Source organism: Mandrillus leucophaeus, unplaced genomic scaffold (genome assembly GCF_000951045.1).
Source record: "Mandrillus leucophaeus isolate KB7577 unplaced genomic scaffold, Mleu.le_1.0 Scaffold438, whole genome shotgun sequence".
Lineage (NCBI taxonomy): Eukaryota > Metazoa > Chordata > Mammalia > Primates > Cercopithecidae > Mandrillus > Mandrillus leucophaeus.
Genome location: NW_012104676.1, coordinates 1,477,913 through 1,505,722, shown reverse-complemented (window position 1 = coordinate 1,505,722; position 27,810 = coordinate 1,477,913). Strand labels below are relative to the sequence as shown.

The following is a 27,810-nucleotide window of genomic DNA, read 5'->3' as shown; positions in this document are numbered from 1 at the left end:
GAGGCATTTTTTCTTAGGACTTAGTAGAACCAATTCTTTGTTTTTATTTTTATATATATAGAGTCAGATTTTGATGATATTCAGTCTGCTCATATCTATAATAGTGATATTAACATCTATTTCACTAGGATGGCTCTTGTGAAGATTAAATTAAATAATGTATGAAGATTGCTTTATACACAGTTATATAACCAGGATAATATCCCGATGGAATTCTCATTCTCTCTCTCTCTCTCTCTCTCTCTCTCTCTCACACACACACACACACACACACACACACGCAATATCATGTTATAAAGATCCTAGAATTGAATATCTCAGTAGCAGAGATAGTAGTTCTATTTCTCAGAATTGCTTTTGCAAAATGGTTTTTTGGATTAGAATTGTGCTATTTAATTTTTCTAATTAAATTTTCCAAATAGAGCCTATTAAATATTGGATGTTTATGCTAGAACGTTTAAAAATATAGAAAACAAAATGACCTACAAAACCTCTACCTTCCAGAACCATCATTCCGAGTTGATTATTGTTAACATTTTAATGATTTTTGTCCGCTTGGTCTCCTTGATGAGTTTCACCTGAGGAAAAGGACTCCTTCAGGTGTGTGAACTTGAGCCATTAGGTCCAACCCCATTGGCAGTTGCTGGTACAGACGACTGAAATCAGAGGAAGATCAGAAATCTTCAAAACCCAGAGCAGCAGTTGTCTTAACGGTCCCGAAACGTTCTTAGGTTCTTTGCAGTCAACATTCACGGGTTAAGAAGCTTGCAATGCCATGACGGGCTGAGGGTGCATTTCTGGACGCTGCTTACTCCCGCTTCCTTCCATCTGTTTCAGGCAAATCATTATGCAGTTCTAATTAGAACAATCTTCTAAACACTCTCTCCAGAGCGACATTCTTCCAAACACGGTTCAAGCAGGCGAGAGACACCTGCCTAGGACCCTAAGCGTCTGGAAGTCCCTCCCAGTGAATTGGGTCTCATCTCCTGCCGAGTAGGCAAGTTCAATTATTGGCAGATTTGGTTTCTACTCTCCGCGCCCCGCCCCGCGCCATCCTGGGGAGCAGCGGGAATAAATGATCCGCCCCTGGCCGGTGCTCACCCGACTGGCTAGAGCGCAGCGCGGTGACCGAAGCGCGCGGGGCGATCGCGAGGCGCCCCCTCCCTCTCCCCGCGCCGCCTCCAGCGCGAGTGACAGCGCGCCCTCCGGGCTCCGGAGCGGCGACGCCGAACAATCCCGGGCAGGGCTCGCCTCGCCGGTGACATCACTCCTGAAGATACTCCTCGCTCCCAGCGCCTGCCTTCCTCAGGCGTCGTCCGTGTGTCCGTCTCCGCCTTTTCGCTGCCGAAGAGCGCTCATCACTGGCTGGGGACAGAGCCGGGCACCGAGGAGCGACAGGATCCCGAGGAGGAGAGAGAGCGAAGGCAGCGAGGGAAGGAGGACCCCGGCAGGCAGCAGCATGAAATTCAGCCCAGCGCACTACCTGCTGCCTCTCCTGCCCGCGCTGGTCCTCAGCACCAGGTGAGTCCAGGAGTGTGAGTGACCTGAGCCCAGGGGCGCTGCCGGGGCGAGGTTGGTCCTACTGTGGGTCACCAGTGGGAGCTAAGGCACTTCAGCTGTTTGCATCTCCCGCCTAAGCAAGAGGGACGCTGTGTGGTTTGGGCTCTGACATCCTTCTGAGAGAGCAGAGCCCTTTTCTAGTTATCCCAGCCCCTGGAGAAAGTCTTAGGATTGCTCTCAGTGAGGGATCAAAAGCTTTCTCTTCAGAAGGAGAGAAAAGACATTTTACCCTCCGGTCCTATTAGTAGCCAACAGATAACACGCGGTAAAAGAACAAAATAAAGAACGGAGATAGACAAGGAGGGAATTGCCACCAGGCAGTGTCTTTACATTGAAGTTGTCTTAATAGCCATAGAGCTTCTCCCTTTCCCCAAGTGTGCCTGATTTAAAGAAGTGGAAACCAGAGAAAACAGATTAATCCTGAAAGATGCTAAGACTTGTACAAAAGTTCCTGGACTCCTAAAATGGCCTGTTTCAACGTCTTGGATAAGCCTAGTGATAGGCGTTTTCTTTTGACTGTCTTGTGAACAGGTCTAATTAAAGAGCACAGAAGGCGATTAAAAGTTAGAAGACACTCTCAGAGTGCTGATGCAGAGACCCTAGTCAGAAACAATTAAGTACTGTACTCCATCACTGGGCATGGATGGGACTTTAAGCCCCATTACAGAGGAGCTATTTTTAGTGGAGATTTAAAATGCAGAGATTGAGAAGAGTTTTGTGACTCCCCACTGTTGATCAAGTCCCAAAGTTGTGATGGGTTTGCTTTTTTCTTCCACAAGCGCAGCACAACGGTGGACTGTTTAGTTGCCCAGGACTGAGTCTGTATTCTGCACGCCCTTAGCATCATATTGGCAGCAACCGCTTTCCCTTGGCTACTATAAAATAAAATAACGCACACAGGATGAAGATCCTTTCAAATCTACATGAATAGAAACATTATTTGATTGTGCATCTGATGGCAAATAACATGGGCATATAGGGTTGTTTCTAATTCTGAAATGGAAAAGGATGAAGACAACTTTCTCTTACAAACCAAGTCTGTAAAATTCTTGATTCCATTCCTCATCTACGCACCTTCTTTCAGGCCTGTGTAACCAAACTTTCCTTTTAGTGTAGAGCCTAATTCATTTACCCTCAATAATTGATAAATTTAGTCTTTCCTTGCAAACAAAGCCCAGGTGACTTTTCCAGATTAAAATGAAATGTGAGCTTGATTCTTCATTTTCTCTAAAGTTTGCTTGTCACTTCAAGTCATGAAGTGCAGATGGTTTTAAAGAAAGCCAGTTTGTTTCCCAGTATTATGATTAGTTGCTCTAAATACAGAGCCCATTTTAATATTTGTGGTTAGCTCTCAACAGTTCAATACAAATTATGCATCACAGTTATTCTTTAAATTCTTGCTATTCACTCTTATGTTTTGATTTAGTCTTCCAGAGAAAGGAAATTTTCTAACTTTGGACACTTAAGTCAATGCCAATCAACATATGCATAAATAGTAAATATTTAAACAATAAAAGTCCAGCCCACAGTGATTTTAGACTGTGAACATCGCTAGAGTTCCAAAAGTACATTTGCTTTTTAAGGATACTATAATTATGAAAAAGCTATATAGTCTCTAGCTTCCAAAGTTTTCATGTTCATTATCTAATGCGGGGTCAAAAAGCCATTATCTTTTCCTTGCATGAAAGTGTTGATTTCAATAGGGATAAATTTCTTTAAAAATAGTTAACACACTTATTACAACAAAACCTGGAATAATCATCTAGTTCACTTTAGTTTTGAAACTTCTGCAATGCTTGTGGTATGTGAAAACTATGACTGGTTATTAAATTTTACCAGAAGAGAATGCTTGGTTTGAAAAAAATGAAATGTTCATAATAAGTAGCATATCTTATTAGTGTGATTTCTCTGTAGCAATTCATTTTACTGGATACCAGAATACCCTGTGATATTGAACAAATCTGAAAAGGAATACGATACTATCAGTGTCATTTTGCAAAGAAGAGAATATGTTTTAAAGATCTCTAACAGAAGGTCATTCTCTGTGTAATTTATCAGTTCTTATAGGCACATGGTTAAAGTGTAGATTAGAATCTAAACTGAACAGCTTTGCAAGGACAGTTGTGTTAGTAGGGATGAGCTTATTGTCCTGCTGGGGAAAGCTGAGTGGTTCAGCCATGGCCACCTGTGACAGTGGGTTTTCTCGCCAAAGACTTCTGTTAACTTCGTTTCTTAGTCAGTAATCGTGTACGTGAAGCAAATGATATTTCACAGGTTTAGATCATGCTGGACGCATTAGCAGGGGGTGGCAATTGCTAGTTTTTCCTATAGCCTTTGAGTAATCTCACCTGCCTTTTATTGTCAAACTCTTTCCAAAGTGTAGGTAATACAGAGCAGAGACTCTTAATGCCAAAAAAGAGATTTGTTTCATTCTATCTTTCTCTGAGCGCATTGCCTTAATACTTTGCTATCTTATTTCCAATAGGTCTGAAGTTCAGTTGTATTTTAAAGTAACCTGTTCACTGAAACAAACGCTGCAGGTGAAAAGGTAGTCTTTTGGCTGTGTTGTGAACAGGTCTAATGGTATCTAGCACACAGCAACCATCCTGTCTTTTAAATCGACATTTTTGAATAGAAAATAATCCTGCCTTTTAAATAGACATTTTTGAATAGCTTTCTCTTTTTGTTTGTTCCTCCTCCTCACCTTTTCTGAAGCAACTTTAGATGCTGAAGCACAAAATCCCATAATTTAATCACAGCGAACATCAATGGCCCCCAATCAGACTTAATGTATTTGTCCTGAAAGAAAACGAAATGTTCACTTTACACAAAAGCCAAGTATTTTTCTCTGTTTTACTGGTAAACCCCATAGAGTTTAAAAAAGCAAAGAAAAAGAGCTGTTTAATTTCCTGGCATATGGTCTCTCCTGTTTAGAAAGTGCATATAAATTACAAAAAAAATCAAGTTAATGATATGAATAATGTAACTAATACAGAAACTCATTTAAACTGTACACAAATAAATGTGGTCAAAGAAAGCAAACATGTTGGTTTAATAGCTTTGGAGAAGAATGACTGTACTTTTAAGATAGCCTTGTTGTATAGCATTAAATTGCTATTCCAAGATAGCCAGTAATTCACTTCAGAAAGAAGTAGTATAGGTATTGAAAGTAATGGTAGGGTGAAAAATTCTTTAGAAGTTCTTGGTGAAAAGGAACCCATGGAGTGCTGGAGAAGGCTTGTGCTTTATTCTGCTGAACCTCTGTTCCTTTATGCTGTGGTTATACTCTCGATGCCTTTGGATTGTTAACTTTTAAATGACTTAATAGGGAGAGAGACATGGCAGGGGAGGAGTGAAGGTCTACTGACTTCTGGTGGTTTTCCGTGAAGCAAGAACTTTGAGCAGATGATCGGTTATAGTCCTCCCAATAGGAGTCACCTTAGAGGTCTCTCCTGGGCCCTCTGATCAGCAGTCACACTACATGTTTATTTTGGAATCTTTTTAGATGATACTATATATTGAAGATGCCCCAGACTATTTGTTCCATGAATTAAACTAACCTCAAGATCAACTTGATTTGTAGAATAAAGGACAAGAATCACAATAAACACAATGAGAACACACAACAAATATTTCTACCCAAATAAATTTGATGCAAGAAGCAGTCTTACCTTAACCCTCCTGAAGTTTGAGACAATATGAGTTTGTTTCCTAAGTCCTGTGCACAGTGTCTGCCACACATGACATTTTATAGGATGCTACCTACATTTCTTTATTTGTGATAAAAATTGTACCTTCCATGTAAATGAGATAGAGGAATGGCTTTCTTAAGAAGATATTAACACACAAATATTCTGACTTCCCAAATTGCAGTTTTGGACCTTAGTTGCCTATTTCCAATAGCAGTTTTAAAAAATGACTTATCTGGTTATTATCTTTGTGGATTGAATTTTCTCCATGATTAATGATAGGGACACCTCAAATATTTGATTTGTCTGTACAGTTGTACTTAACCAAACTCCATGTAATTGAAAGGAAGAATTTGACCTTCTAACCAGGAAGTAAAGATCACTGAAACCACTGAGGAATGTGTGATTCTAATGAAATAATGTTTTTTCACGTGTGTTATAAGAAACTATGTGTGCAGCTGTTTCTCAGTGACTTCTAGAAGATTTGCTAAAATCCCTTTTACAAATGGTGCTAAATCATTTAAGTAACCTGATTAAATAGGTACTGTTTAAAATTATAGTTCCTTTTCTGAGAAATCCAAAAAGACTCTCTGAACTTGTCTTCATCCCTGTAGACATGTTTTTGATGTTTCATTATCATGCATTAAGAATGTGTCTGCTATCAGTCAGTTATCGCATGAACCATCAGGGAAACAAAACAATAGATTAGTTGTATATATCCATAATCTAGTCATATACACAAATCATTGTATGTAAAACAAAATTGGGTAAATAACAAAATTTTACACAAATTTCTAAGTGTGAATGAAGGAAAGAGTAATTAATGCCAATTAAGGGGTGTCCAAGGCAACTTCTACTTTCCAAGGATATTGAGAAGAAAAATATTTTGTAATCAACCTCAATATCCTGCCACACTTACTATATGTTATTAGGTAAGCTTCTTATCCTCTCTATCCAGTTTTCTGATGTAGAGCACAGACCTTCTCATAACATCTACTTGAGAAGGTAACAGCCTTCAATTGTAAGGACTGAATGAGTTCATCCATGGAAAGAGTTTAGCATATTCCCCGAAACACAGTAAATACTCAACAGAGGTTAGCCTGTATAGTTATTATGGTGCTATTAATATTCATGAACTCTTTGTTTTTGATTTGGCCATAGCAGAAAAAAGAAAAAATATATAGTTACAAATCAATTAGGTGACATGAAATTAACAAGAAGCATAGTCATCATCCAAAAAAAAAAAAAAAAAAAAAAAAAAAAATATTTCAAAATCAATTAGGTGACATGAAATTAACAAGAAGCATAGTCATCATCCAAAAAAAAAAAAAAAAAGAATGGTAGAGAAGAGAGGAAGTCAGAGGTGTAAAGGGGGTTATTTGATTTTTAGGCTAGTTCTTCTCCACAGTGTTTGTTTATTTGTTTGTTTGTTTGTTTTTGAGATGGAGTCTTGCTCTGTCACCAGGCTGGAGTGCTGTGGCATGATCTTGGCTCACTGCAATCTCCACCTCCTGGGCTCAAGCAGTTCTCTGCCTCAACCTCCTGAGTAGCTGGGATTGCAGGCACCTGCCACCATGCCCGACTGATTTTTTTGTATTTTCAGTAAAGATGGGATTTCACCATCTTGGCCAGACTGGTCTGGAACCCATGATCCACCCTCCTTGGCCTCCCAAACTGCTAGGATTACAGGCATAAGCCACCAAGCCTGGCCCCTCCAAAGTGTTTTTGATGGTGCTGTGCACTTTGGTGAACACCATGAAGATCTGGAATATTTAACTTAATGACTTAGAATGAGATTTAGCATAAAAATGAATGTTTGTCCATTTGTATACCTAATTAAAATGTAATTGCTATAAATTTTGATATGAAATTCAACCTATGAGTACAAGTGTCAATGAATAAAAGTGGAAATTTTCAAACTATATAGGTAGGGTAGATTTGAAAGTTTTTATGACTTTATTTTCTACTTCTTCATTGATTTCATCATTTACCAGCAACATTTAAAAAGTACAAATGTTTAGAAAAAATAAAGGAATAAAAGATAGTATTGACATTTTTTTCTACTATAGAGAACAAATTAAGAACCACTGATATAGAGGAAGCCCAGCTATTATAGTTTTTGAAAGGACCATATTAAAGGGACCTTATACTAAGTCAGTTTTTAAATAGCTTTAGTGGTTGTTGAGCATCAACTTGTTGGTACATACATTATCATAAACTTTTCACAGTTATGCAATAAAATTCTGGCTATTACATGAAAAATATATTTCTCTTTGTTTTGCTATAGATTACTGTGTGAATGTGAATATGTTGACAATGACATCTATTAACTGAGTGGATCATAGAAAAGAGTGTACTTTACCACTAAGAGTAGATGAAAGGTACAGATCATGTCAAGCTTGCATCAGAGAAAGTGCAAATATTTACTAAGACTTCTAAGAACTTTGCTTCATGAGTATGAAGACACAAGGTGAAGGTCACCCAAGTAAATAGTGTGCTCTCAGGATTCTTTCATAAACTCTAGGAGACATAATTATGCCGTAGGTAGTGATTGCATTGAAATTATGTCTGAATTGTTTGGTGTTGCTTTCTAGTGTTTTAATCTCTTTAAGTGTACTTTAAAAAGCCTACTGTTGGGAAACATACTGTGAACACAAGATTGTGTTCTAGTCCAAAGCCTTACAATTTAGAGGTGAGAAAACTGAAATCCAGGGTCACTGAGACTTGCCCAAGGTCGTAAAAGGAAACAAACTAGAACCCAGAACTTTCCACTATATTCATTCTGTTCTGTTATGTGAATGTTCTCTATGATATAGCTCTTCTGTAATTAAGCAACATGTGTCTAGTTGGTACCTACAAAGCATCCAGAACTATTCTAGTTATTATGGAGTATAAAGTAACTTAAAAATAAATTACCTCACCACACACAATCATCATAGAACAACAGGCCATAAGACAAAGGGAATTACAGTAATAAGAAGTTGAACATCCTGTATTCAGTAGATTTTTGAAGAATAAGCTGGCCTAAATAAGATTCTAGGTCATTTTCAAAACTCAAAGCAGAGTCATTAATGAGTTCTCATCATTGCACATAATTTACCTCCCAAAAGATACATCTATCATGGTTCCTGGTGACCTTTCAGTTGTATTGTAAGGTGATATTTTTGGTGCCTTTGAGATCTTTCCATTGAAAGTATTTCCTATAACTGTAGTTCTCAGACATTTGCTCATATAAATCTCACTTGTTAAATCTATGCTGAAACTGTGCTATTTCTCAATGGGCAGCATGCAAACTATGTTGGAAAGATGTGTTCCTTAATATGTTCATACCCAGCTTTAATATAAGATGAAATTACATTTTCTTTGGTTTACATTTCTCTACACTTTCGTCATAGCTTATGTGAGGACGATATAGTTATAGCTATATAATAGTTTTAGGTTCAGATGGTTGTAGATTATTCTACCTGCATGTGTTATAAGCTCTTCACCTTTGCATATGTTCTTTAACCATTCTGAAACTTAATTTTCTCCTCTATAAAAAGTAAAATAATACCATCTAACATTTAGCGCCATTAAGATTAAATCAAATGTATTTAAGTTGCCTCAGGGTACAGAACTGTGCCTTGTAGTCCCTCAGAAAATTCTAAGACATGTTTGTTATTACTATACATAGATGTGACAATTTATTTATTTTATATAGAATACCTCAAGCAATCAACATGTAATTTAATAATTGGATTAAAATTCAAAATAAATGAAGTTCTTTAATTTCATAGTTCTAGACTAATATAGCTAAAATTATAAAAGTGTAATTTTGTTCTAATAAGATTCTCCTGGGGCCAGGGCAAGTAGGGAACTAACCCAATGAATGACTTTCATGACGATGTGAAACATTACCCATTTCTGTGACAGAATGCACTTTAGAGAGTACCTAAAGAGAAAATGCTTTACTCTAATTTCTAATCCTTGCTGATAATTAAATAAGTGAAGGTCGTAAGCATTTGGCATCTCATCTTCAGTTTCCTCTTTTCATTTTTCCCTTTCTTGTTTAGAAAATAAAGGAGACTAAAAGTGTGCAGTGACTCACTGTCTTCCAAACTAGTTCTCAGAGACGAGTTAAGGTATCGGTAAGGGCTAAATTAGGTCCTGGGACATTCATCTCATGTCCCCTGTGAAGGATGTGACTTCTTCTGACTTCCTCCTGCCTGTCCTCCAGAGGATTATGATGTTTCTGGCCATCAGATTCTGATTCATAACATATTGCTACCATCTAGAATCACTTACTCAGTGAGTGCTGATAAATGGAGTCAGGGAGTGTAGGGGAGGAATGGAGATGACAAGAGGTGTTTGTCATTGTTGCATGAGGTTAAATCCAAAAGAATGTGAGCTTAAATGGAGACTCTGAATCAGACTTACTTGTTATATGCATTTAGAAATGTCAGTGAACATCTTTTAGCCATATTTAACAGTGCCTCCCTTATAGAAACGTCAAGAGGATTGAATAAGCTAATGTATAAAGAGTAGCATCCAGCACAGAGAAATACAGCTCACTATATTGACAGTCTTACTTTATCTAATTAAAGTTTTACCCTATCAGATTGTACATGCATGTCAGCAAGAGAGATCATTGAGAAAAGCTCATGTGGCATAGGCAAGTTAGAATTGTTGATGAAGAGATTGTGGAGCTCACTCCTAACCTCCTTTATGACAAACTGAAAAACCAAATAAAATGGTGTTTTTCCTTCTAGAACATGCAGCTAATTTGGGGCTAATGTGGAAGCCAATTCTCTATTATCTTAACCAATTCCAGTTGGGAACACTAATTTAAACACCTGTAACACTTCTAAGAGGAAAAAAATAAGGAAAGTCAGTATTACCTGACCTGGTTTCTATCTGGTGCCTGAAGCTCCAAATTATGTTGCTAATATGGTTAAATATTAAATATAGGTATAAAATAATTATTACAATTATATTTCCATATTCATTATTTTAAAGAGGGTTCATTGTTCAAGTTTACCTACAGGTGGCAGGACTAAATGTATAAATCATAAAACAAGGGCAGCATAACATTAACAAGACAATTGACAAGTTGAAGCTCCTGGACTTCTAAAATTAAGTAATCCTACAATGGGGTAAGTCTGGTCATGACCTGCAGAGAATGGTCCAGAAGAGGGAATAGGATGGTAGAAGGGAAGGAGACACTTAGCACACTTGAGCTACTGGAATGTAGTGTGCTTGGAAAGAGACTATAAGAGTGGAAGGAAAAGCCCCACTCACTAGCCTTCCTGCTTGTACTTTATATATAATTTTCTCTTTTTTTAACACTTGCAGTCATTTATTGCTGGCCTTTGCAGTAAACTAAGCATTGGGCAGGAAAAGGTGGGAAAGTCTCTGAATTATAAAAGAAACAAGAAAATGTATGAAAAATTGGAGTAACATCTTAGGAAGACACAGATATGGGCCTCAACTTTATATTGTAGTTTTTGCCTTCAGATGCCACAGAGAAAAATGTGAGCTACTTCTGCATGTAAGTTCACATAAAAAGTGAGGGGAATTTTTTTTTTTCTTTTTCTGACATGACAGTTTAGAAAGATATTGAAATATATCAAATTCCTTTTGTGTGTTCTCTATATATCTTTATTTCAGTTGGCCATTTTATGGAATTCCACAGGTTAGACTAAGATTTCTGAAGACTAAGCATGTCTCTAGAAGTGCTAGCTACTTTCTCTTTGTCACTTAATCCTTACCTATGACAACATATTATATTCATATATGACTCATCACTAGGGACATCTAAGTTTTGCACTAATTAAATGACTATCCCATATTCCCCCAGCTAGAAATTGGTCAGATGCTAGGTTATTATCCTGAGAATGGCTTTATGAATGAAACTATAGGGCTGCCTATATAGAATCTAATCTCTGTGTAAAGGTACAGTGAAGAAAAGTAATAATCAGTACTACAAATAAGAAAGCAGAAGCTAAACCATACTGGCAAATGGCTGCATGTTTTCAATAGGTGAGACAGAGTACATTAAACATTTTCTTAAAATAAATCAGCTAAAATATTCATTAGTTTGAAGACCAGCCAAGTAAAGCCTTTATTATAAATACAAAAGTTTGCCAGGTGATACATGTTCTCAATTTAGAGTTTCTCCAAGTATGCGCCTCATTCTAATTGAATGAGAATTACCTGTGAGGATCCTTAAAAAGACAGGTTTCAGTTCATACCCTAGACATTGAATTTTCACTTTAATATGGAACTTGGGGTGCTTCCTATGTATATGAGAGCTTAGAAATCACAGCTCTAGTATTTCAGAACTATAAAGTCTAGTATACTTTCATCTCTTTGCTATTTACTCAACATGCAAACTGTAGCTGAAGTCAGGAGAATGGGAAGATGCTGATGTTTTGGCAAAAGTCACACTTGTACACGTGTGTATAACTACGTTTAGTAAATGAGGATGTCATTGTGCACCAGGATGCTTTTATCAGTCAATTTAAACGAAAATAATTATCTGCCTCACATACCTTTCTTTAAAGGGCTGAGAAAATGCTGAAATAAATTGTGTAAAATATTTACATGGATTTATCAGGGGGCATACTGTATTTAGAAAATACATAACAAACGGTGAAATGTCTGAGATAAACTACAAATAATTCAAACCACTTTATCTCCCTCCCTAGCTTTCATCACTGCAAGTTGTATAATAAACAGGCAAAAAAACGAGAGCTACACATGAAGCCAAATAAATGTTTGTTCTAGTCTACTTAGGACAGGAAATCTGAACTTTCAAAATGAGGAGAGGTAATATTTACCTGGCAAAAATTAAAGTTTTGATCATCTTCTCTCTACTCCCCATAAATGGTGGCTAGTTTTGCATGATGTTAAACATTTTTTTTCAGAGAAATGTGTGCATTAAATAGAATATGCAACTATGCCAGTCACATTTCCCTAGTGACTAACCTCTGTATCATTAGTTAATTCTCCTAGAGTGAAAAAAGGCTCCAAAGGTAATATAAATAATAATATAATATTTATAATAATATAAATGAATAATACTGAGCAATTATATAATACCATCAACCAGGTTAATCTTTACAATAAACCTTGAGGTGATGATGGATGTTGCCCTAATTTTATAGCTGTAGAAACTAAGGCATATGAGATTAGATTACTTGGCCAACATTTATAATGTGGAGTCTAAATTCAAAGGCCAAGTGGCCCTAGAACATTCATTCTTAATCACTGTACTACAGTGCCTCCTACGATGTAAAGTAAAGTACTGGAATGGCCTTAAATTTTGGTGTTGGCTTCATTTGTGGGTTCTAGTTGCATGCCTTTCCACAAATAAACAAGTAGCCAACATTTTATATACAGTTAAAGAAGGAAGGCAAAATGTTACTTTTTCTCAGGTAAGCTCACAACTAAAGGTGACAGAAGATCCTTTCTTTAAAGTTCTAAGTAGAATGTTTATTTTGTTTTTGTTATAAAAGAAAAATAATCATATATTAGTGTGTTAATATCTTTATGTGTGGAGGTTGTTTTCTAAAAAAATACCAGTGAACTACAGTTTTCTACTGCCTGGCTCCAGATGTCTTCCAACTGTTAATTGTGGGGCTTAGGAACAAGTGTGTAGAATCAGGCTGACCTGTGGTCTAATTATAGCTTGGTATCTTCTACTTGTGTCATTCCAGGTAGCTGTCTCAATTCCTCAGACTCATAATTTAATTTTTAAAAATAATTTATAACAGTAGCTAAAAGTTACTGCTTGTTTTCCATGTGGAAGAATTGTACTACGAATTTGTCTAAGTTTACTTTATTTAATGCTTTTCAGTGCCTAATGAAGTGCTTGCTTTACAGAATGAAACATTAAGGATTACAGAAGTTAACATATCTAAGGTCATAAAATTAAAAAGGGGTAGAGATGAGACTTGAGCCCATGATTTAATAGACATAAGACTCAGAATTCTAATTCCAGATCAGAATCCTGAGACAATAAATGTTAGCAATAAAATTTTTGATGGCCAGACATTTGGGAAGTAACTCAGAAACTAAGGAGCTATTGGGACTACGTGTAGACTGATGGGACAAAAAATTTGTGTCATACACACGTGATGTGTGCCATGAGTTCAGGGTACAGTGCACGGTGGGTTCTTGCCCCCTGTTTGCATGCTGACTGTCAAGACATTCCACGTAGGTAACAGTATCATCTTTGGTTTTAGAGATGTGAAAAGCAACAAATTCAACATTCACATTTGGTCTGTCCTGAGAGCCTCACCATATAATAATAACACCCAGATTTTTCTTAGGAAGTTGTTTGGCTGGAACTGTTCTTCCACTGGTAATCAGAAGATGGCACTGTGAAGTATAGTATAGTCATAACTGTTCTAGAATTAACTTATTCATAGACTGATACATTCACCTTGAAATTTGTATCTAAAAAGAGTATATAATATGTACTACATGATATATATAGTATATATAACATATGGTATATATTGTATACGTGGTATAGTATATATTATGTAGTGTATATAGTATATAAAATATATAGTATATATGTATTATGTAGCATATATTATATGCATATTTTAATAAATACATTTATTACTCATAGACATCTTACATTTTTCTGAATACTTATCCTTAACAATAGGGTTACATATAACATTTTATACGTTCTATATGCATAATATATACATATATTCTGTAGTATATATAGTATGCATATTTTAATAAATATTTTAAACATATTGCTCATAGATATCTTGCATTTTTCTGAATACTTATCCTTGAAAGTAGGCTTATTTGATGACACACTATCATTAGCTTGTTCCAGTAATCACTACAGTGTTTCCTCTATGTCTGCCTTTTTCTTGAAGGAGCATAGACTTGTAAGTTTAATAATGTATACATTTCCCCTATATTCTTTTACTCAAGTGACATAACATTAAGTTAATTCTCAAAGACGGCCTTGACAGGTAGTGGGCAATGTGTGAGGGAGATATAATATCTGGCATTTTTATAGTATTTTAATTTTAATTGTTATACATGCTCATAACTCCTCACAACATCTTAGGTAGCAATTCATAATAACCTCATTTTATAGATGAAGAGAATTTTAGTAATGGCAGCCAGGTAGCTTAATCCCAGGGCTCTGAATTCCACATTCACAAGACCAAAGTTGCTTTGGAACCTTTAAAGTTGGGGTGCAAAGGAGGCAGAGTTACCGGATGGCTAACTCTTATGCCTTAAAGAAATAAAAGGAAAGAGCAGAGTGTACTGAGGATTCAAATTGTGATGCTACCCATTTATATATTTGGAAGATGAAGCCACAGTTACCAGCCTGGCAGGACTAAAGAAGATAGTGTCTATGCAATGTTTGGCATGTTTTGCCATATTGGCTTTGGTTCTATATTAGCTTGGGTGCATTTCAGAAGTTCCTGTAAGAAACTACCCATAACCCTTGCCACCTTAATCAGTTGAGATTCAAGTTTTTTGGTATGCATGAGAAAATCCCAAATTACAATGCCTTAAACAAGACATAAATTTATTTCTCTCACACTCGAGGTATATAACAGGCAGGAAATCCAGGACTGGCTGGTTCTCCATGGTCAGCAAGTGAGCAAATAGAGCTGCATTCTAACTTTCATGGGCTTCAGGTACTTTAAACTTCATCAACCTTTACTCTGTTAAATATATATACATATACCACATCTATATTATATAACATTGTTTTGTGACTGTGTTGATATAAAGATTAAAATATTAATATTACATATCTACTTCAAGCTAAAAATTCACTTTTTAGTTCTAATTTAAAAAAAATAAATATTTGTGGGCCAAAAAATGTATTGTGGACCATTGGCCATTGACTTTGTGCTGCTGTGCCAAGTGGATAAATCAGCCATGTCAGCAAGGACCCCAGCACCTTCCAGCTTGTTGCTCTGTTGAGGTCTTTGCCCTCATGATCCAAGGTGGCCACGAGATCTTAAATCATCCTTCTAAATAGCAGCATGGAGGAAGGGCACACTGCTTTCCTTTTATGAACACTCCCCATTTGCTAGTCTTAGGAGAGTAGCTATTCCCATATAAAAGGGAGTCTGGGACTTGTAGTCTTCTTACCTCTGCCGTATATTCAGTTAAGAATATATTGGAAGCTCTGTCATACTGTCTGTGCCTTCCCTTCTGATTGTTTATGTAATTCTCTGCTATGTAAATTGATTCAATTGCTCCAAAAGAAGTTGTCTTTTTTGTGTATAGTAAGTCCTTATTGAATGTCCTTCATAGATTTTTGGAAACTATAACTTATGTGAAATGATGTGTAGCAAGTTTCCTCCAAAGTCCTTTCTGATGTTGGTGAGAAAAAATATCATTTTGTTCTACATGACAACTTACTGTACAGTGATGTGAAAGCTGATACCTGTCACTAGAATTTTTTAAAATAATTAAAAAATAAACAGAAAACAATACAATGGCAAGTTTTTTGGATTAGAATCATTATTTTAGCTTACAAGGATGGTAAAAGTTCGTATCAGTTGGATATTTGATAGGAGATAGGGACAGATAGGGACAGAGCTAGGGAATCACACTTAAAAAGAGTATTTATAAGTAATAATCTTTATGTGACTAGATATTTACCAATGATAAAATAGTATCAGTAAATGGTTAAATGTTGAACTTAGGGCATGCTTTCTGGAGGTGACTAAAGGCAAAGTTCATATGTATTTTATGATTTATATTGTGGTTTGGACATATGAAGTACTTAACTATGTGCTTAAATATTTACCAAATGATTAAATCATACATTTTGCTTTGTTGTTCTTTCTTGACATTTTTCTGATGAGTGAAAAGAAAATATTTAAATAATACGGTATAGATGATTTTTAAGAATTTAAGCGAATTATGCAAAGTCTTAGCGAAGTGTGTCTGTTATTTAGGCTAACCTCAGAATCGCATTGTGATAATATTCACTAGCATCCACATATATTTAGGTTTGGATCTTATATTATCAGAGACTAGCATTTTCCAAAATACTCTTCCTTGGAAGGAAACGTCTGTCAGGGGGATAGTGAATAAAGAAAGTTGAAAGAATTTCTCTGTATACTTTTGTCCAACTGGGAGAGGGATGCCATGATTATGATGACAGAGTGATTAATAGATGATGTATATTAGGCTGACCAGGGAAAGAAGTGAAACCGAGGTGGTGCTGGAGGCAAAGGAAGAAGTGAAGGGGCTGAAGAATGTGGTGGTGGTCACGGGCTGAAAAAACAAAAACAAATAGCGGTGGTGGTAGAATATTGGTAGTAAACCTTAAGAACGATCTTAGAATTCTAACATTTCAGATCTCAGTAAGTCTTTAATATCTACTCCAAACCTTCATTTTTTTTTTTTTTTTTTTTTTTTATAAATTGAGGCTCATAGATGTCAGATAACTCATCAAAGTGACACAAATGTTTAATAGGACAACCAAGACAAGGGATAAAAAGCAAATATAATAATACATTACATGTTTTATTGCTGAAGCAGCATCAGTCTTTCATAAAAACTGAGAGAACTTCATCACAATCATGAAGTTACCTAACTATGTAAAACTTTTTGGAAAAATTACAAATGAAAAATTATGATGGTTTTCATTTCAAATATCTAAATCATTCTTAATGTAAATTTAAATGTTAAAGGAGTGGTTTTTTTTATATTTCTGAACCTAATTCCTCTTCTTTATTTTTTTATTTTTTTAATTATACTTTATGTTCTAGGGTACATGTGCACAACGTGCAGGTTTGTTACATATGTATACATGTGCCATGTTGGTGTGCTGCAGCCATAATTTTACATTGTTATTTGATCCCTAACACTTAATACAAAGTTCAACATTACTTTTTGTATACGAAATATAGTTTGGCTTGTTGAAATAGGTCTTTTAATCTCTGAATTTAATATATTTTTCTTTCTTTCTTCTTTTTTTTTGGAGGCAGAGTCTTGCTGTGTCGCCCAGGCTGGAGTGCAGTGGCACAATCTCAGCTCACTGCAACCTTCTCCTCCTGTGTTCAAGCAATTCTCCTTGATATTTTAATGTTTTCATAATATCTGAAAATCAGCCTCCCTCGTAGCTGGGACTACAGGTGCACACCACCACGCCCAGCTAATTTTGTTGTTGTTGTTGTATTTTTTGTAGAGACCAGGTTTCACCATGTTGGCTAGACTGGTCTCGAACTCCTGACCTCAGGTGATCCGCTTGCCTTGGCCTCCCAAAATGCTAGGATTACAGGCATGAACCACCGCACCTGGCAAATTATTTTTTTCTATATGAAAGTAAAAACATAGTTTTACTTTCAGTCTCTGTTTTTTAATTACTATTATTTTAAGAAAATAAATGGTATTGATGTTTTCAAATTATGTTTCTTTCAAATCGTGGAAACAAGCTAATATCACAAATTTCTCCTAAAAATAAATTAAAATTATATTTGCTAACATGCAAAATAGCTAAAAATTAAGTCCCCTTTGCCTGTTTTTGGATTCACAAAAGACTCGATCATATCTCCGCTAAAAAATCTATATTTGAAAGAAAAGCTACAGAGTCATATGATTGTTAGCCTTCATCCTTTAGCAGTCATTGGTAAGGATTTATTTCATTTTTATAATCAGTGAAGCAAGAGAATGATATAGATGAGATTTGTCATGGGAAAATGACTATGTCTTAAACTATTTTCGGATATTATAAAAATATTAAAATATCAATAGCCACTTTAAAATTGTGTTACTATTTTGACTGTCTCTCTAAATAATTAGGAGGGTAAGTATTATTCTTTTTGAATATTCTTAGGATCTATATGATACATGATTCATATGGTTTTTCCTGTGTCTACTTTCTGACTGTCATTACTTATAGCTATAGTAAGTTTAAAGGTCATGCTTTGGGCGCTATACTCTGATTCTAAAGGCTGGGGTGTACCATGGAAGATCAGTCAATGAATTCCATTAACAGCAAGCAATCACTAAATGCTGGTAGAAATGAATAAATTACTCTTTTGGGAGATCACCACCTTTTGTCTCCCTTTGACCTTTCAGAGGCTGAATGTAGACAGTCTTTATCTCAAAGAAGTGATGAAAGGTGATAGGCTGGGAAAATAGGAGTTGCCAAACAGAATGCTAAGTGGAGGACCACATAAGCATGGAACTGATTTAATGTTTTGAAGTGTCCAAGTGTAGTACATTCTGCTAGCATAGTTAGGATTCCCTGGCTATGTTCTGTAAGAAGAAGCTGATCTGGCTGGGGACACAAGCAGACCTTTGGAAAATAAAATGTTTTAAAGATGAGTAGCGCCCCCTAAACAGTGCCCATAAACAGACACATGTGACATATGCCTGGCATTCGGCAAGGGGCTGTGGAAGAGGAGTCTTACTTGGTACATCCTCCACTGAATGCAGAGGGTAACTAGTTTGTTTTGTGTGTGTGTGTGTGTGTGTGTGTGTGTGTGTGTGTGTGTGTGTCCTTTCTCGCAATAAAAAATTTCAAGACAAAATGGCACAGAGAAAAAGAGAGAGAGAGAGAGAAATAGATGGTGATGATCAGTCTTTGGTTCCTCATCCATGATGAAACTGAGAGCATTCTAGTATAAGAATGGTTTCAGAATAAGTAATTTGCTTTACAACTCAGTGACCCTGAAAAAATAAGCTGTATTCACGTCTCAGAGCAGCTGAGAAGGAGAGTATCCCTGAGGGATTATAGCAAGGAATGAGGAAGGTATATTGTAGTATTAAGGGAAAACACATAATAAGATCGTGCCTCTCCTTCTGTCAAGCCTACTTGTCAATGGAATGATTATAAATTTCACTTTATGGGGAATTGCAGGGTACCATCTTCATATACAACCAATCAAATGTATGTTCTTTGTTTATGTAAATAAACTTTATTAACATAAATTTCTTAATTTATTAGTTTTTTTTTCTTTTTGATATTTCCAAGTATGACGAAAGAAGGTTATGACAACACAGCAATAAGATTATATGAATCTATTTATCAGGGCAATTGTTAAAAGAATTCTCCCCATTGGTGTTGTGTTGAGGAAAGAAATCTAGTAAGAATTAGTCCTTGAGGTGAGGGCTGTTCTGTAAAAGGGGCCTAGTTCAAGGAAAGCTAAATTCGCAAAACTGCTGGTTGATAGAGAATCAAGCTCTTTAGGGTAGGTGACTTTTTACATGACTTTAGGTCAGCGGTCCTAAAGAGCAGAGTAAATGAATTATTGTGAGTAAGACCAAAGGCTGTGATGAACAATCATTGACATTAAAACCTCTGCTGATTTGAGCTCTTAGTGTTTGCAAGTGAAGGATGCTAGAAGGTCTATTATTTACCATTTCCCCAATTTCAGGGCAGAGGTTAGAACCAGAAAATTCATAATAACTTCTTGGAAATTAACCAAGTCCTCTGTTGTAGGAGTTACACATTCATCTAGAATGTTATTTTTATTTTTTCCTAAGGCAGATTATAAAACCATATACTGTGCCTAGCATGTGTGAAGTAAGTAAGAGGAGGGAAGTGGCATTCTAGGGAGACTACACATCCGCTGCGACTTACTCCCTTCCTACGGAAGTTTAGTCTCCTGAGCTGAAAGATCCCATCCTGAGCTGAAAGATCCCATCCTGAGCTGAAAGAAAAGTGTAAATGACACTTTTTACAACCAGCAAGAGGGATAACTTGGCAATTGGTTGGTTTATAGCAATTAAGGACATATACATTACTTCAATTAATATTCACTAAAAACTTGATATCTATCAGGGAATATGCCAGGAAATAATGTTAAGTGCTTGGTAGCCCAGATGCATTAACAAAATATATCCTTCATAGAAGGAGAGGTAGACCGAAGATGCAGAGTAAAGTTTCCCAGCTCTGGGAATAGCTGTGTAAGGTGTCACAGAAGTAATGACTTTCCTATGGGTTTCAAAACGTAGAGGGAATTTTTTAGCCAAAAATTTTTGCTTGGGAAAACAAATTCCAGGAAGAGAATAGCAATGTGAAAGGTGCTAAAATAAAATAATAATGACAGAACTAACCAGTAGTGAACAAGTACTGGCTAATATGCATGTAAAAACAGCAGGCTCTGTGCCTCAGGGTGGGTTTACCTCTGGGGTACAACCTGTGTTCCAGAGCTCCCCTAGGGACAGGGTAAAGCTATTCTTCTGCTGGGTCCACTTCCTTGCTGAACTTTTTGGTTCTATCATGTTTTTTTCCTTTCTTATGAAAGTTCTCATTTATCCCTGATAAATCAACTTTCCAAAGGAGACCCTGATTATGCTCTGCTTCTTTGAAAACTGACCTGAGACAGAGGCTGATCCATCTGGATTTGAATCCCAGTCTTCCACATGACTATGGGATCTTGGATGGGCTGTTGAAAATTTCTTATAGTAGATAGCTTTTTTCAGTTTAATTGGGAAAATAATCAGTCTTGAAGTCCTGTTTTGAAGATTAACAGATAACAGACTTTAAAGACCTGACACTTATACTTGATTAATATATGCTATTTTTCTTTACTGTTAATTTATGGAAATGAACGTAAAACCTAAAATTATTTGTATAGGTTTTGGGTAGGTCTTACATGAATATGAAATTTTATGACCACTTGTCAATCAGAAATAATTGAAATAATCAGAATCCAGTTTTAATTAGTTCATTCAAGTAAAAGTCTGGGAATAGCCACCCAGATTACAGGGACTCCAGAGAAATGGGAGAAGTGCTCCGAAGCTAAAGGTTAAAGTTGTGCTTACGTAGGAAGAAAACAAAGATATAAAACAGGATTACAGCATTTTCGACACAAGGCTGATTTACGAGTAACAACAATTTAGTTGGTTAAAGTTTGTTTTCTGTTTTGTGTGGCTTGTTCTCTTTACAATTTAAAAGTGTAAATTTAACATTCCATCTTAAGACAATATGACAGCATGAAGTTTTTGCATGAAAAGGTAAGAGGGAAGTTAATCTAAAATGAAGATCAATGGTGAAGAGGGAAGAGGTCTTTCCTGGTGCTGTTTAGTCATTTGCAATATTTTACAAAACAATGTAGGTAAGGAAGAAGGCAAATCTATAATCAGAGAAACAAAAATTACAGCTTCCTAGGTTACAGCTGCCTAGGTAACAGCTGCCTGTTTATGTGACTTATGTCCCATAATCACATTCTCTTAAGGCTATAACATTTAGTTTTAACAGCTTAGATTGTGAGTTACTTATTTTTACATACCCAAGGAATAAACTCTGTGATGCAATCTATGTGCCAAGCTCTGTGTGTGGCTTTGTTTCCAGGTTTGATAATTTCTTATTACCATCTGTTATTTTTCTCTTTTAACCTTTCCTAATACAAAATGTGAAGATTTTTATCATATTTTTTGTGTTCTAAATGGAAACATATGCATGACATCTTATTTGAGATCTTAATTGAAGTATGAATAAGATAATCTTATATGACCTGTCCAAGAAACTATTACTAAAGGTTAAGAATATTGTAGGTACATATTAAATTTTATATAAATTTTTTATATTTAAAAAATGTTCTATTTTTTTCCATATATCTAAATAATGACTCCAAAAACATTAATCACTTCAGTGAGGGCATCAGTCACATCACTGATTATGGTAAATTGTGGAGCCAATATCCATAATTTGCTTTCTTAAAAATCTATTTTAGAAGGTTGAATTTATCAGGTAGTCTGAAGTGTTAAATGAGAGTATAATCTTAACTTATTGAAAAATGATATCATTTTGCTTCCCATGGTTATTTTTATATTATGTCTGAAGAAAGAAAAATACTTTTGTTTCTAATGTTTATAGTATATAACAGGCTCTTTTTAATTATAGAAAATTCCTGTCTTTTAATCACTGAGAAAACAATTTTCCTTCCATAAAATAATAAATTTTTTCATTATTTGATTTTTAAAATGACATATTCCAGGGATTATTTTTGAAATATTGGATGCTTATCTAACACTATCCATTAAGTTTCTATTCATGTGGAAAATGAAATGGAAATGTAGGAGAAATTATTTTTTGAGAGGGAGAGGCTAAAAGACCTATAATTCATCAGCTGTTACTAATGAATAAAATGATGTTGAATTCATACAAATAAAAAAATTAGTTCTTATGTGTTAGGTATGACCTCAATTAAGTTAGATAATTTATATGAATGAGATAATTTAACTTATTTAAAGCTTAGCTAAGAGACTTGCTTCATCTAATCCATGAGCCAATGGTGAAATCAGAATTTAAGCTCAGAGCTGCATGAAACTAACATCTAGGTTCTTAGCCATGTTTGTTAATCTTTGATTTTATTTTTTTTAATCTGATATGCCTATTTTCCCCTCATAGCATTGTATATTTACAGTCTGGACTAACAAGATAACTAGCTATCTGAGGGTGTATTATTCTTTCTATAAATGTTAAATGAGAAATCTCTTCCTCCTTCTTAAAACAAATGGAAGAGAAAGTGTTACAAATTATTAAGGAGTATAGTTACTGAGTGTCCTTAATATATAAATAGTTTTTAGAATGTTAAGATGACTGAAATATCAGAAGATGATAGTGGATTTTTATGCACATTTTTTAGGGTTGTTTTCTTCTTCTTTTTTTTTTTTTTTCACTGTTTGTGCCTAATTCAAAGTTCGTCAATAAGCAGAACATGGCTTTGTGACCAAAAGTTCTCTGAAAAAGAATTTGGAGGAAAGAGACTTTATTCCGGTCAACAGTTTGCAAACTGGAAGACTGCATAAAACGAAAGGGCATTCCAGAGAGCAAAGAGGGTTTGGTTTTTATAGATAAAGTTTTTATTCAAGTTCTCAATCAAGTCTATTTATGCAAATGAAGGATTCAAACTTGCTTAGTGTTGATTGATTGACACAGCTGAGTTCCGATGATTTTGATGCAGGTAACAGTCTATTCAGTGGTTCAGGCGACGTGAACAAGGACAGTCAGCTATGAAAGTCCCAAGTTAAGTAGACATGTGGGTTTTCTGGAACTGAGTACATGTGTGAGCTCTAGGTAGCAAATGGCCTTTGGGCTCTATTTTAAACTTAGACACTGTTATCCACTCAGGATTCATGTTGAGGGATTGACTCTTTCAGGTTTACAGTTTCATTAACCAGTTTGCTCTCACAGTCATACCATCCTCCTTGTATTTTGACTACAAACCTTATTTTCTACTTTGACTTCCGACCATTAGGATTGTATGTAAGGACTTGTAACAGTACCCCTCAACCCAACTTTATCTAGAATGAGTCTTGAGCTTTGGAGACTCCTGTAGTTGAATGGAGAATACAGCAGGCCATCTGGAACTATCTGGGAAACTGAATGTAGTTTTAGGGAGAAGGACAGAGTTTTGAATGTAAGATTCATTCCTTGAGATTTTACTGTTTAGTTATATTTATAATATTTTGTGCTTAACTCAATTAAACAATTGAAGAAAAGAAGTATAAGATCTCCAGAAATGAAATTGTATTGTGAACACATTAGAAGAGCAGATCTACTATATCTTCCTCCAAAACTATCTTAGTGAAAAGTCCTTGGGAAAGAGTTTTGCCAGTCATCCAGGATATAGCTTCAGTGAGGCAGTTCTACACATGTACTGGAATTTGCTGTCTTCTCATGTCTTGGTTAACTTGGATGTCATTTTATTTACTATTTTGATGTGAAAAATTGCACTACAGATTTTATAAATTATTGCCATCTCAACATAGTTGCATTCTAATGATAATATGCATTTTTTTAAAAAAAAGCCTTTTTTCCAAATAATTTTGGTTCATGATTAATTTGTGATTGCACATAATTTTCATAATTTTAGTTCAGACAATCTTTAGATGTGAAGATACTTGTTGACAGCACAGTACCTTCGTTTCTCTCTAATAACTCAGTATAACAACATCAGCAAATATTGATATGAGTTACTATTATAAATGATTTATTTTCATTATCTGATTTCTTTTATTTCATTAGTTTCCTTGGGTTTTTATCTGATTTCAGAAGCTACATAGTCTTGTGATTTTAAAATAGCATAATAAAGCATAAAATCCCTAAGATCTTTAATTTTGGAGATTTTTGAATGGGAGGATTTTGAAGATTGACCTGTGTACTCTTAAAAGGGGAAATCAGGTAGAAAGACAGCTGTCAAGATGCAATGGAATTATTACCAACAGAATTGAATAAAGCACATTTTATAATAAAAGTTAATATCTACTCTAAAACTCAATAGTTGATGACCAAAAAGCAATATTTGGAAATTGAACTGTTATCAACATGAAAAACAGGGAAGGATTTAAAAAATGACTGGAATAAATACTTATATCTCTAATTGCATTTGGACATCATTTTGAAGGAACCCCTTCCATAGAAACCAGATATGATTTCTGTTTTTCTGTCTGGAGAAAGCACACATATAATAAAAAGGTTGTATAATTATTGCATTTGTACAGAAGAATCTTCTCATGTAAATTTAAATTTCAATAAGTTGCTGAATTAAACTTTAGCAAGGGAAAGGAAATTGTAAAATGTGGTCTTGTCTTTCATTCCCATGTTTGTGTTAGTATGTTAATTATCCTTTTTGGGGGCAGGAGAAGTACAATGATGCATAGGCCAGCATAATTGCTACTTACACAGGAATCAATAACCGAGCCAGAGTAGGCTTAGGAAACCTTAATGGTGCATTTACATAGACAATTGCCATAGCAGTGAAACAGTGGAAACTTATTTTTTGTCAGTGCAAAACAGGTTTACTGATTACCAGTCCCAAGAGAGGACTCCCATTGCATGGGGAATAGCAAGGATCATCCTTAGGCCAACCACTAAAAACTCAACCAACTGTTTTCCAGGGTTGCAGTCAAGTCAAGAGAGTGGATATGATGCCTCAGTCTGCACCATCATTAGCTCCAGAGGGAAATAGGACAATGCTTGTTTTTAGTTCCGTAGATATGTGTTTCTATACTTAAATATTTCTGTGAATGGGTGTTGCCATTTGGTGTAATCTTTTAGGAAAACAAATTGTGTGGCTGGGCGTGATGGCTGACGCCTGTAATCCCAACACTTTGGGAGGCTGAGGCGGGCGGATCACCTGAGGTCAGAAGTTCGCGACCAGCCTGGCCAACGTGGTAAAACCCCGTCTCTACTAGAAATGCAAAAATTAATCGGGCATAGTGGCACATGCCTGTAATTCCAGCTGCTAGGGAGACTGAGGCAGGAGAATTGCTTGAATCTGGGAGGTGGAGATTGCAGTGAGCCAAGATCACACCATTGCACTTCAACCTCAGTGACAGAGCGAGACTCCATCTCAAAAAAAAAAAAAAAAAAAAGTGGTAGGGGGAGAAAACAGATTGTTTTATAGTAATATAATTGTATCTGATGACCCCAGAGGAATAAAAAGAAGCAGGACTGAGTCCCTAAAGCAATGTTTCTTAGGGAGAAAAATTTTAAAGACCTAGCATTTCAAGGTTAAGGAAAAAAAAACTTGGTTACAAGCTTTGTAGACTTATAGAATACCTACTTCATGAATCAATATGGCATTGCCCACTTTACTTTTCACAGGGTAATGAGACAACTTTCATAGAAGTTACCACATTTAGCTTAATTAAGAGGAAATATATTTGGGATTAGAAGTTTAATAACTAGATACAGTGAAGCAGATCACAGTGAAGGGGCAGCTCCTTTGCAATTCAAAACAGATGGTGCCTTTCTTTTTCCATTTAGATTTCCTGTTTTGAAAAAAAGGCATATTCATTGAATACCAGCAATGCTATGACGTTAAGACTTCTATGTCATAAAACATGTTTATGGAGGAATGATGTTAGAAATGTTTCATAGCAAACATGCATTTTTTTCTTTGACCACTGATTTGTAACCATCACCAAGTAAAATCCTGGAAATATATATATATATATATTTCTTTTGAATCAGTGGAAAGAATTAGAAACTATAGGGAAACCTGTTTTGAATAGCTTAACATTTGGCAATAACTGACCAGGAGATTCTCTAACAAATAAAAATGGATGCCTTTCATAAGAGGGTATATTGAGAACATACGGAGAGAAACTTAAATAAAGTACTATGGTAGAAAGCTATAGAACCAATTTGGTGTCCCTGATGCTTTAGCAGTAAGATTTACCTTCTTTGTGTCTTTTTCTTTAAATTCATAAAAATATTTAGCACCTTATGTCAGAAGACAGGCATTTGGCATAAATAGACACATAATTTCTGAAACTAATTCTAAAAGCCACCTCTTTTTTAAGTTTCTGTCTTAGATTGCTGGGTTTTTTTTTTCTTTTCTTTTCTTTTCTTTTTGTTTTTTTGCTTTTTTGGGCATATTTTCCTGAAAGAAGCAAAATCTGTTTCATTCATCGAATTATGCAATGCAAAGATATGAATATAGCTTTGGAGTCTAAGTGCATCTGTAAGCAACTCTTGCATGTGTGAACAAACAGAGGCTTCTCAGTTAGTCTGAAAGTCCTTTGAGGACAGGATGTGAGTCTCAGGCTTCTTAGTATCCCGCATAGCTCATTGTCAAAAGCTCAGGCCATGTGCTGAATCAGTATGTAGTTTGATAAATTGTCAGGTTTTCTGCATGTGAGGTGACCTTAAAATCTTATTGCCAATCCTAAAGCACTCTATATTGGCTTTGACATAATCCACTCAGAAAAAGTGTGAAATTAAATATACAATCATCTTTTTGACAATAAGAAACCTGGTATTTTATATCAGATTTGGGGTATTGATGTTACTCAGAATGACTATGAATAAAAAAAGATTTACATAGTAAAGATATTCTATATTGATGATTTGAAGTAGTCAGTAAAAACCCTTTAAAACGTTTAATCTTTCTACTTCCAATATCTACATTCAAAAAAAAAAATACTGTTCTAACACGAACTACCCTAAACTTTTGTACCTTACCTTGTTCACTTACCCATATGGTAATATTAATGTGAAAATCTTTCCTTAAATTTCTCTCCATGAATTCACATTTGTTGTTTCAACAATTATTTTATCTCATGGTCTCAAAAAAATAATCTTTGACAAGTTATTCCAAGATAAACCTTCCCTGACTTGCTTTCTGTCGGCATCTGGTTCTACAGTGAGAATTCTTCTGGAATGTGCTTTTATTATATCCTACCATTTAATTGCTTTTCAGTATAAGAAATCTAAATGTTCTTCACATTCTTTGTCTTTATATACGATGCTTAATTTTGCCCAGTCTGCTCAAATTTGGGACTCAAAGAAGTAGCTTATTTTTATGTAAAGTTTAATGTAAAAAGAAAAATATTTATAGACAATGCAGAAAATGTTAAAAAAATGCAAAGAAACATCCTCTACTCAATTATACCTTTAACATTTTTGTTAAATTCTTTTTTTAAAATTATTATACTTTAGGTTCTAGGGTACATGTGCACAACGTGCAGGTTTGTTACATATGTATACATGTGCCATGTTGGTGTGCTGCACCCGTTAACTCGTCATTTACATTAGTTATATCTCCTAATGCTATCCCTCCTCCCTGCCCCCGTCCCACAACAGGCCCCGGTGTGTGATGTTCCC

At 35.5% G+C, this 27,810-nt stretch overlaps 1 protein-coding gene across 3 annotated transcripts in view; it reads left to right on the top strand.

The window, feature by feature from the left end:
- The first annotated feature begins 706 nt into the window (after window positions 1-706).
- The window catches only part of LUZP2 (leucine zipper protein 2), a 646,396-nt gene continuing 619,292 nt past the window's right edge, over window positions 707-27,810 (top strand). For 2 of the 3 annotated variants that reach the window (XM_011993929.1, XM_011993928.1), the window contains exon 1: window positions 707-1,521. In XM_011993929.1, coding sequence (XP_011849319.1) covers window positions 1,076-1,521 — 446 coding nt within the window. In that variant the 5' untranslated portion in view covers window positions 707-1,075. The remainder of the gene's footprint in view (window positions 1,522-27,810) is intronic. The other variant, XM_011993930.1, reaches the window with a different exon arrangement.